We start from the raw sequence: 12,282 nt of genomic DNA, 5'->3' as shown, positions 1-12,282 counted from the left end.
CGAGGAGCAGGACAACTTTAGTGTTCTTTGTTTTTTCATTCTTCAGCTCCTTCACTCTTCTGTCCAGGAGAAAGACAGCAGTCAGCAACAGCAACAAAAATAAAGTCTGAATGTTATCCAAATGGAAAACCCTCAAATGTTGTAAACAGCAGCGCAGCCTTCAACACCTGACTGTAGTCCAAGTCCTCATCCTCCACAAGTCGGGACTTGGTTCAGTTTGGAGCCTGCTCATTAAGAACACGTGGGCCTCAGATTATTCCTCTGTGTGTGTGTGTGTGTGTGTGTGTGTGTGTGTGTGGTGTGTGTGTCTGTGTGTGTGTGTGTGTGTGTGTGTGTGTGGTCACTGGTACTGGAGGTAGTTCTTGAGAGTCTGCGGCAGCGAGTGTGTCGATGTGATGGATGCGCTCTCGGCCCAGAGCCAGTCGAGCTACTCGTCTGCACAGGTCCATGAGGGGGAGGGGCTCCGCTGTGAGGGGACAAGAGACACAAACAGTAAGTCTAAAGTAATCAGTCTAGAGCCAGAGCGATGAATGATGCGGGCAGATTTGAGCGTATCCAGAGACCATCGGTCCACGCTCATTTGATCTGATAGAACACTTGATTCGAGTTTCTGTTAGGTGGGGTTATTTCTTTATTACAAGAAAAATGTGAACCTGGTGAAACAGACTGTGGATCATCTCAGAGCGGTCACTCGGCAGCATGGCGTACGCCAGCACGACTTGTCCCCACTGCACACAGAGCTCAAGGAAGAATTACTCTTCCATGGTTGACACAATTCAAAGATATACATCCACGAAATGATCAAGATGAACGAATCCATGGAAATATGTACAGACAGTTTCCTTGTTTTACACTCGCAGTTCCACCAGCAGAGGGCGCCGTATGGATCACAACAAACACTGTCTTCATAACTTTAAGGGATCACTGAGCTGCTTTGAACGTTCTGGAAGCTCAGACTGCGGTTTGATGTCTCCACGTCCACACCTCGTTTCTTCACTCTATCATGAAGGGGAGGAGAGAAAGTGGAGAGAGGACACTCACCAACTTCATGTTCATCCATTCCCACTCTGAAGTCAGGACGAGCACTCGCCACTGACTCCATAATACGAGTTCCAAGTCATTACTCGTGCACCTGTGCGAGCGCCGCTTTGGGCTTTTCGCCTCACTGAACATACTAGCAAGGAAAATAATGAACGGGATACAAACGTACGACTTCTCCAACAAAAACAAAAAGGAGCTACGGCAACTCTGAAGGGACAAATCAGACAGAAAGCAAAAGCACAACAAATACAGGTCTGTCTGCTACACCTGCGACATGTCAGTCAAGAAAAGTGATGACAGAACCATGAGATGGATGGTCATTAGCGCTGTTAGCACACGTCGTTAGCGCTGTTAGCACACGTCGTTAGCCTGCTACCTGTTACCTGTCGTCCATTAAGTTTTATAGAAGGAGCTTCAGAGAGCTCAGGGTGTTTGAGCGAGCATCACGGAGAACAACAGATACAGGGCTGCTCTTTAAGAGTGTTAAACAACACAGCACAAAGAACATGTAGCATACGCTGCTATCGTGACATAACAATCGCTTTCTGTTGTTGGCTATTTAGTCAGATTTATCTTTCATATCATTTTACAGGAATAACAGGCATAAAGGCATTTTACTGGGTGTTTGTTATTTTACAGGCATAAAAAAATCTCACGTCTGATGCAAAAAAAATTTTAATGATAAAAAATAATGATGCAAATATTAATCTGCGAGTACTCGAGTATTCTTTCATTAGGTAATTAGAGTACTCGACTGCAGAGATAACAGTAAAGTGGTATCCCGACATGCATCAGTCCCTCATCATTTTCTCATTTACTCAAAGAAAGAAGATTTCAGAGCAGTTTGTATTTACATGTTCAGTGGATGTGAAAAAGAACACGTGTGGCTTTATCGACTCTCAATATCGACTTTCATCACAGACCACAAAGTTACTGTAAATCCAGATTCACCCATTCTGCAGCATAGCTATGTCACCCCACTGTGGAGGCATATTGACAACAAGCAGGTCTTTAATCCTTCACACACAAACAAGTCGTCACTATCTTCAATGTGTGCCAGTAGAACACGTCCAAAGAGTGAAGCTCAAAGTCTGCACGTCTCCTAACCGCTGTCCCTTTACAGATGTCAAGCTGCTCCACCTGGACACGCCATCTGCCAGGGCGGACTTCCTGCTGCTCAGACTCCACTCTGGCACGGTGTGAAGGACACGCACGCACGCACGAGGTCGAATGGAAAAGTTTATTCACAAACAATTAACGTGACTCTTTGTGTTGGTATTGAAAAAGCAGCGGTGACACTCGATGCTCTGGAGTGCGTTTCAATCATCAGCACTTTTTCATGACATGGACCCTGAACGTGTTATATGAATGCGACCTGCCTCAGCTCCATGAAGGCCTCGTAGTGTGTGACATATTCATGCAGTCTGCCCGTCATTGCACCATGCATTCTCTTCAAGCATGCAAACACAGATCCTCACAAATCCAACCAGGCGTTCTCCGTGTTCACACCCAGTCTAATAAAAGTGCATCACACTTGTGTGTGCATGGCGTCCTGCATCAGGTGTGTGCGTGGAGCTGCTGCATGACCACACGCACCAGAAAGAAGCTCGTCTGAGTCGAGGAGCAGACAAGAACATCCACTCGGTGTAAATCACATTCTAATTAAACCACGCACAACTCATCACCCAGTCTGCCTCCTTAGAACCAATCATGATGCACTATTTGGTGCTCAATCGGCTCCTTATTTGCATTTGACGTTGAACTTTTGCGAGCACATCTCAGTGAATCCCTCTGCTAGATGACCTTTTCAAACAGCGGCGAGTGGAAATGATGAAATCGGCCAGTGAACAATGTGCAAAGAAATAGAGTTCGGCTGTCTCAGTTTATTCAGCTGCTTTGTGCAGCATGAAAAGGCCTTCATGAGAACACCTCAGGGTCAAGTGTGGCTTCATTTGTACACGCTTCAAAACGGGAAGTGCTCGAGTCGGAGAGACGTGTCCGAGGAGCTCGGACTGAACACAGCCGAGAAGTCCTCACAGCATCACGTCTCTGTAACAGCTCATTACAGTGCAGGGGAAAGTCCACGCTAAAAACATTACACACTCACTCCGGAGAAAACTGCTGCTAAAATCACGCCTTCATTTATCCCGCACCTTGTGACCGCCTCAACTCTGCTCTCGGAAATAAGGAACTCAGCTCACAGAGTCCAGGTGCATGGGGAGACTCTGTACCCCCCCCCCCCCCAGGATGGATTTACTTACGGCTGGGCCTAACAACACCCATCAATCAGTCTACTCTAGCCAGCACAGCCCCCGCATATAGGTGGTTTCCATAGTAACCAGCTCCTCACACTGCTGTTGATGTGACGTCACTGCGCTGGGAGTCGCACCATGTGTTGCACGCTGTGTTTGTGTGAGGATTTGTAAGTGCTGCCTGCGTGGTTGAAGCTAAAGTTAAATAGAGTGCAGACAGCTGGGATCACAGGCGAGCGCCAAACGAGGAGACGGCTGCACGCTCCGTCACGTTGAAAACAAACTAGGGAGATATCAGCACGCCAACAGATTTTATTTACATATGCCAAGTGTGTGTGGAGGCCGTCTTTTCTTCTGTGGCCCGTCAGACTGACATGAACATTAGTATATACACAGCACACTCACCGGCCGTGTTCATCTGTTCAACTGCTCCTTATTACAAATATCTAATCAGCCTATCACGTGCAGCAACTGGTCAAGACGATCTGCAGAAGTTCAAACGGAGTGACCTTGAACGTGGCGTGGTTGTCGGTGCCAGACACTCAACTGTGTCGAGGGTTCACGGGGAAAAAGAGAACACATCCAGTGAGCGGCAGAAAACGCCTCGTCGACGACACTTTCTGAACTGAAAACACGAGAACACGCAGACGCACCATTTCCCAAATCAGAAAGTGGAGCACCTGAACGCAGCACGAGTTCAGGAGGAGAGTGCCGTGCCTCTCGTTTCATCATGTAGTTCATCCTTTAATGACACATCCATGGTTTGGACGTTGGTAAGGTGGAGAATGAGTTTGTCGTTGCTGCTTTAAAAAATACTGATTGTATAGTTTATTCTTGGGTGGCGCTCTGCCAGCCTCCATCTCTCACTTCAACATTAAAAGTCAGAGGTGAAAATATTAACCCAGCGCTCTCCTGGTGGAGCCGATGACGTGATGATGAGACAAACTTGCTGAATATCAGCCAATCCCTGCTGGCACCGAGCTGGTCTCCATGGCAAGGGTTGCCTTGGGCGACAGTGGTCCCGTCACGCAGACGTGATGAGCACAGACAGTCCGGCAACGGCTAAGTTAACCGACAGGGCAGCAGCAAGCTGAATCTAAAGCTCTGCCTCTGCAGGAAGTGGACAGGAAGATGCTGAGTGTCCAATTCACACGGCCAATAAGATAACTGTGTACCGCCACTTTAACCAACATCTGTCTAATCTGTTTATGTGCAAAGAGATGAAGTTTAACGTCACGCTGCAGGCTACAATGGAGCTCAACATTTAGAAATATCACGACAAATGTGACATGTGAATAATAAGTGGTCTTTGTCCAGGATGCACCGGCTCATAGCTCCATTATGAAAACAAGTGACGGCACGAATGTTCCTCATAGAGAGCCGAGGAGTACTTCCAACGCACGGCGAACTTTACACGTGCATATTTATCATCTACAAGCCTTCGGGTCCACACACTGATTCTATTTAAAGCAGCCTGTGTGTCATTGGTTCAATGAGGCAGGTTAAATATTCAATCTATGCTAATTAGCTGGAAGCATCCGAGCTAAGCAGAGCTGAGCAGTGGAGTCTGCGTGCTCGTTCTTCATCCTCCCTCCAGTCTGTCTCCTTCCTTTTTTTCGTCATGTCCACAGACTCCTGTTTCTGACAGATTTATTGCACAGTAAAGAGGAGACGGAGTGTGGGAAAGTGTGGTTAAGGATGAGTGAACGCCTGATGCACCGTTGGATTACAGAGGCCTGGCTGACTGGCCGGCGTGCACACACACACACACACACACACACACACACACACACACACACACACACACACCTCACACTTAGCTGAGAACAAAGTGGAGGAAGGAGAGGTAAAGTTTTATGATTGCTGTGCGTCAGTGAGTCTGCCCTCACCGAGGTGAGACGGTCACTTGCCCGCCTGTTTCCTCCACGTTCTCACACTCTGCATGACGCCTTTGTGTGTATGAGCCAAGCTTATACATCTATTCACCGCAAGTCACAACCAAGTGATGTCCCACTTTAAAGATATGGGTTAGAGAGGTCCCTCATTTTGGCACATTTGCTCCAGTTCCCGGTAAGCAGGGAGAGGGACAGACTCCCAGTGGTGTCGAAGGGATCAGCATATACTGACCTAGTTTGAGGATGACAGGTGTGATGTGTCTTAAGGTGCAGGAGCACTGTCAGCTCCCTTTCACCAAAGAGGTCAAAGGACAGAACGAGGAGGAGAGGAATCAGGGATGGACTGAATTAGATGGATGACGTTTGAGGTGTGGACGGAAACTGGAGCGAGGAGGAAGGTGAGCAGCGGGGCAAATCACACCGGGGCTGACTGGAAATGAAGCTGTCCAAATTGAATCGGCCTCTCTCCAGAGTGGAAACCAAGTGGCTCACTGATGTCGTGATTCCTTCCTCTGATAATATCCGTTTTCCTTTTAGCTCACACAACGGGGCGAGTGAGTCCTGGTCCGTCTGTCCCTGTCGTCTCCGCGTCGGAAACACAGGCTGAGCATCTTATTAAGACTGTAATACGATCTGTGTGAGAAGGCGTATCTGACCTACATGACTCAGACTAAAACACAAAGTGGGTAAAGTAGCCGACGTGTTCTCCGGTGTTCGGACGCAGACTCGACAGCATCGCTCCCTCTCTTCAGTCTGCTCGTCTTGTGAGCGCGCCCGAAAACACAATAGGAGAGAGACCGCACCGAATCAGTTCATCAAGTTGAGTTCAGGAGCAGATACATAGAAAGCTCAAACAGAGGTTTCAGAGAAATTGAAACAGCGCTGCGGCGGTCCTATTTAAAATGATACGTGCTGTAAAATAAAGGTGATCAACGCAGCAAACCAGCACGGACGGCTTCACGCTCAACCCCGTGGTCGCCTTCTGCTGGACGCAGCGTTCAATCCCAGTATATTCAAGGTCAAAACTCAAGTTACAGCTCGAGTCTGACTTCCAGCTCTGAACGGCCGGCAGGGACGAGGAAGACATCTGCACAACAGACCAGTGAGCAAGCTGCCTGGTTAACAATTAACCACCCGCTCACTGAGAAGTCGGCCTCACCATCGCCACGGCAACCTGTCGCCACAATGGTGAGCGTCAACACAGAAAGGAAGGATTAGTGTTGTGAGCACGAGGAGGAAGTGAGGAAGGAGGAGAGAGGGAGGGAGGAGATGAAACACAAAGAGAGTCAGAGTCAAATAAGGTTCATTTGCAAAGAGGGAGGGGGAGTGTGTGTGTGTGTGTGTGTGTGTGTGTGTGTGTGTGCGTGTGCGTGTGTGTGTGTCCTCCTCTGCACCGGTCTAACTTGTTAAGGTGCTAATGGGTTGGGATCAGCGTGTTGTCATTAGGCTTGCTCGGTTACTTTTGCGTGATGAGGCTTGTTAGGATGAAGAGTGGAGGACATTATGCGGCGGGAACCCCACGGCGCCGTAAAGACACGTGAGAGAATCAGGGAGACACGGGAACTGAGATGGGTTTGCTTTCAAGCGTCTCCGGGCCTGAGAGGACCGAGTTCAGGCGTGGGACTGAGAGAGGAGACTCATCTTTATTCAGGGAGGGAGAAATTGAGTGTAATCAGGAGGGAGGACGAAGAACGTGAAGAGACTCGAAGACGAGCGAAAGATCAGGAGAAGCAGGAAGTGAACGCTCTTTGATCGGCAGTGAGAAGCTGCACAGAGGCGGACATATTGATGCTTTGGTTGTTCGCTTTATTCCAACATGGAAATATGAAGCGTCATGCCCGACGTGACTTCCTGATCTCTCGTGTGCATTCTCTCACAACACGAGCTCTTTGAACTTCCAAGGCTTCAAAAACTCAACCGCATCAACTGTATGCAAATCTGAGAGTGTGAGAGGGGAGATGAACATCACAGTTTCTCTTTTCATATCAACACTGAAACAGAAGGTTAGGCAAACAAACTGGGATTAGTCTAGCACCTTGTTGAAGCTCGCTGCCATGAGTCATTAAAAACCTGTTGATCCACCGTTTCCTCCGTCGTTCCCCCGAGTCCAACACAGGAAGTTCATGTACAGGCCCGATGTGTGAGCCTCCAGCAGATAACTCCAGATTGACAGAGGAAGGTTTTATTGGTATATTCCCGAAGACACACAGAGGCCGTTTCCATGGAGACAGACGGGTCAACATGTGACCCTCTATGATCGGTTTTATCTGCAGCCATGTCAGCATTTAAAGTTTCCGATGGGCAGCATGAAGCAGCCATCGCTCTGAGATGAAAACATGTTGATGCATCTCTATGATTCATAGAGTTTGTATTTGTAGGATCCTCTGCTGTTCTTCTCAACAAAGAACAGGAGCTGCAGGACGAAGGAGGAACAAACAGCACTGTGAAGATGGCGTGTTTACGTGTTTAGACATCAGCTGATTATATTTGACTTTAAGGATTATTTTGGTTTTAAACTTCTCCAGAGTTTCTGCAGGAAATCACTTTTTTTACTGTCATCACACAAAAATATGAGAAACTGAGTGTTGAGCTGATATGTGCACACAAATTATGAGCATGTAAGCTGCTACACACACACACACACACCCCCCTAACCTGACGCTTCCCACTAAGCAAGGCCAGACGCTGAGCTCAGAGGCACACTGGGACATCGTCCAGATTCCTCCTCTACTGGCTGCTGTCCTCCAGCCCACAAACACACACACACACACACACACACAAACACATATGGCTCGTAGCCACGGACATGGTGTCCATGCCTCAGTGTCGGCACCGCCTCCAGCCTGCTTTGCGTCTTTGTGCATCACTCAGACTGGGGGGGGGGGGGGGGGGGGGGGGGGGGGGCAGACTGGATGGAGAGGACTACTAGCTGGAACGATGACATTTAACAAAAAAAAGAGGAGTAGGGCAGAGAGAGGGGACGTGAGGACACTGGTTGGGAAACAGATATTCTAATTATACCAGAGAATTGAATACAGTGTTCTTGTTTGCCCTCCGAGGATGTGGAAGTTTGAGAAAGACTTTGTGAGGACTTAGAGAGAAAGAGAGTGCTGAAGAGCGATAGAAGGAAGCAGACTGGAAACAGTACACCACGGGCATGTTTAAGCTGCTTCCTATCGGTAAACAAAGCCGCAGTCCTTCTCATCGGGAGCTTTTTATAGATCAGTGCAGACAGAAATGTGCACATCACATCCATAGCCGGTGCTCTCTGAAGAAAAAAAGTGACAAATCTGCTGGTAAAGGCGTCTCAGCCTCGCCTGAAGCATTGTGTCTGAAGAGCAGAGACGAGCTCTAAGCATTCAGCAGCACTGCTTCAACATGTAGCTGTTAAATATCTCACACACAGTAAACGAGGAGGTGCATGAACTGTTCAGACTCTTCTCAGTCCATCTTCAGATCCTCACATGACTAGAAGACAGATGACGGAGTCCTTCAGCACATCTAAATATGAAGCTAATCCACAGTTTCATACTGAAACATTTGTGCTCTGATAGATTACCCAGCACACCCACATGCTCACATTCCTGATCTTCATATTCCACAGAAGATTAAGGAAATAAGGCTTTGAGTTCAATTATTACACTTCTATATAAAACTCACAAGCTGTGCGTGCAGATTTACTGTCAGCCACACTTAACACGCTTTAGGAACACGAGTGAACACATCTTGCTTTTCACGATCCGTCTGTTTGAAAGACGTGTGACAAACTTAGCTCTCTGTAATGTTTAGCCTGCAGTACCACTTTTAAACACTAGGGGATCAGAGTTACATAATGCTCCTTTAAAAAAAGACGTCTGCAGAGTGTCAGGTTGTTTTGGAAGCTGATAAATAATAGCTGAGCCTTTTCTGACCTTTTATGCTTCATACTTCCATTAACGATAACTGACTCATTGTTAAAGCTCAAAAAGAGAGTAGAGTGAGTGTGCTACTTACGATCAAGTCCGTTGACGTAACGAATCGATACCTCACAGTGCCCCCACACGGCACTGACGATGGGATACAGCCTCTTGCCTTTCAGTCCTCTAAAAGCCACTCCCAGGTACTGTCCGTCAACCATGAAGCTCAGAGTCCCTTCGTCCATGTCCAGGATAACTGTGAGCGAGTCTGGGAGCACAAACGACTCGTCTGGCTCCAGGAAGCAGGGGTACGTGGGTGCCGATGTGGAAACTGGGCGGTTCTTTCCATCATGATAGAGTCTGTTTCGGCCCAGGTCCCAGCCCCAAGACTCAGAGTCCGAGCCCACCAGTGCCGTGTAGCCCACCGAGTGTAATGGTGCTTCAGCTGTGCCCACGCCCACCACTGCATGTGTGCCTCGCTGTCTGGTCGGCCAGTGGATTCTCCAAACGTGGAGGCCCCTGGTGTAGCCCACCTTCCCACGAATACAGTCTGTGCTCTGAGCCACTGGGTGCCGGTGAAACGTTAGCTTATCGTCCTCCTTAACAAAGACATTGAGCGACCGGTCGTCGGGGTTCCAGGCGTGCCGAAGTTGCGTCTCTGAGCTGGCGGAGGGCATGTCCAACAGCAAGTCCAACCTGGGGGGCCGACAGAAATCAGGGCCCCGCAGTTCGCGGCGCACTGGACGGTAGGAAGGCTCCCCACGTACATCCACTGATTTGATACTGCCAGAGATCTTCTGGCCCATGGTTGGGTGGGTCCGAGGGAGGAAGGGATAGAGGGGAGGGAGACGGATGGACCGAGGGTGGTAATGAGGGGGGGGCGCAGATCCTGAGGTTACCTCATGGGCGACTCAGTGGACCCTGGGTGGTAAGATTCTGTAGGACACGTCTTCAGCCAGGGGGAACCCCCCTCCTAAACAGACAGAATAAAAGCATGATGTTATATACACACTCAGACTGGACTTCCATATTTAAAGTGAACAAGTGAGCGTGAAAACCTGGAACAGTACAAGCAGAGGTACGACGTGCAGAAACATCCTGATTTCAACTGAATACATTCATGAACTCTTCCTTACACATGTGATGCGATGCACATTTCCTTTCCAGTGTAACAGAACTTGTGCATGTTGAGACGAAGCCCTGAGCTATTCCAAACCCACGAGGAGAGTTTCTCTGAATGTTGGAAAGCTAAGGCGCCGTTTGAAATGTACAGTCCCGACCTTCTCCCTTCGGCTCTCTTTCCTATATACAACCCCTCTGCTGTTTGTCTCCCTCCTCCGTAGTTTCTCTGGAAAAGACTCCACGCGGTTCTTCCAGGGAAAGTACAGTGCAAGTCCGGTGAACTGGATCTGACCCAGCAGAGAGGGGGGGGTGAGGGTGTGTGTGTGTGTGTGTGTGTGTGTGTGTGTGTGTGTGTGTGTACAAATGCAGAGCTAAAGGAATCAAAACAGATTTGAAACTTTTTAACAAACTGTTTTCTAAGTTCAAAGTCACAGGCGGACACATTCAGAGTTTACCAAGTCTGCACAACAACAGATGAATATTATCGATGCCCGACACTGCTGGTAGGAAACGCTCGCTCTGGCTGCAGCTGGTTTGGCGTGACAATTTTTTGCACAACCCAAAACCTGTGAGACTGTGACCCTGAGGAGGACTGACAAAGCAACTCCAAAAACACAGCAAAAGCCCAAAATGATATGAATGAACAGCATCGTACGTTGCATCCATGTCCCTTCATGACATCACAAAGGGCAGTAGCCCCTCCCCTTCATGACATCACAAAGGGCAGTAGCCCCTCCCCCAGGTGGGTGACACTCCCACAGCTAGGTGTTTGTTCTGCCCTCTGAGTCTGCCTTCTCACCGTAAACAATAGGACATGGAGCCAGAAAGCAGCGAGTACACCCGAGCCCTTCCAGAGAGGGGGCGTGGTCAGACACAGCTCATTTACATATTTAAAGCTACAGACACAGAAACAGCCTGTTCTGAGCAGGGCTGAAATAGAGGGGTTTATAGACATGATCAAATACAGGATCAGAGTGGATTTACAACAACACACTCTCGCCTCTCAGTCCTGAAACTATGCACGTTTTATGAAGCAATAAAAAAGCAGAAACATTCAGTAATATAAAACGCCATCATAAACCTGAGTCAACAAATTGCTTTGACAACCAGCCAACGAGGAACATGTTTGGTCTGCACTGGTTTGAATGTCAAAGTAAACAGACTCTGAATTGTTGCGGTGAGAGGGGACTCGAGTTCATCATGAGAGCTGCAGCTATCGAATATTTTAGTAATCGAGTATTCTATCGAATATCCCGATCGATTAATCGAGTGATCTAATAAATCATACTTTTGCTTAATTAAGGTTTAACTCGTCTCGGGTTGTCTCTACAAACCTGCTTCTTTGCAGTTACCATGGTAACGCCTGCTTGTTACAACCATAGTTACAACCAACCACCTCTGCTAGAGCTGCTGGCACTCACCATATTACTGACAGGGTCCATAATTAACTTTCTGATTCACTGGTCAAGACGGCAGATAAATTAAACATACAGGCTAAACACGTTTTAATGGCTGAAATAACAAATAGTGTTTTGTGTAGCCGACACATCTGTTACAGTACATTTAATAGAGAAAGCATTATGTTCTGTTGAATCAATCACAGAATCAATCATTATGTCAGATAAGGAGATTGAGAAACTTTAAATATATATTTGCTAAATTATTATTCCACAAACAAGTTCTGTCTTGATTTAGCTTTGAAGACATCAGACATTTCATATAATCAGCCTGTTTATTGTTAAAAGTGTATCTCTGTCTGCTCCTGTAGCGCGTGCATTCAGTGCGCTCACAGACTACAGAGACCAGAGACGTGTCTATGACAGAGACTGTGAGAGGACGCTGCTATCGTTACGTTAGCTGAGACTACAGAGACCAGAGACGTGTCTGTGACAGAGACTGTGAGGACGTTGCTATCGTTACGTTAGCTGAGACTACAGAGACCATAGACGTGTCTATGACAGAGACTGTGAGAGGACGCTGCTATCGTTATGTTAGCTGAGACTACAGAGACCATAGACGCATCTATGACAGAGACTGTGAGAGGACGTTGCTATCGTTACGTTAGCTGAGACTACA

At 47.8% G+C, this 12,282-nt stretch overlaps 1 protein-coding gene across 1 annotated transcript in view; it reads right to left on the bottom strand.

The window, feature by feature from the left end:
• Positions 1-340: 340 nt before the first annotated feature.
• Positions 341-12,282, bottom strand: part of LOC306830391 (SPRY domain-containing SOCS box protein 4-like) — a gene marked incomplete at its 3' end in the record, with an annotated part of 17,249 nt that continues 5,307 nt past the window's right edge. The window contains 3 exon segments of the mRNA XM_079353849.1: positions 341-380; positions 382-466; positions 9,182-10,057. Of these exon segments, the coding sequence (XP_079209975.1) occupies positions 341-380; positions 382-466; positions 9,182-9,890 (834 nt within the window). The 5' untranslated portion in view covers positions 9,891-10,057.

The sequence above is a fragment of the Symphodus melops genome (genome assembly GCF_947650265.1).
Source record: "Symphodus melops genome assembly, chromosome: 10".
Classification (NCBI taxonomy): Eukaryota; Metazoa; Chordata; class Actinopteri; order Labriformes; family Labridae; genus Symphodus; species Symphodus melops.
The sequence above is the reverse complement of the archived record's forward strand: the minus strand, read 5'-3'. Positions and strand labels throughout refer to the sequence as shown.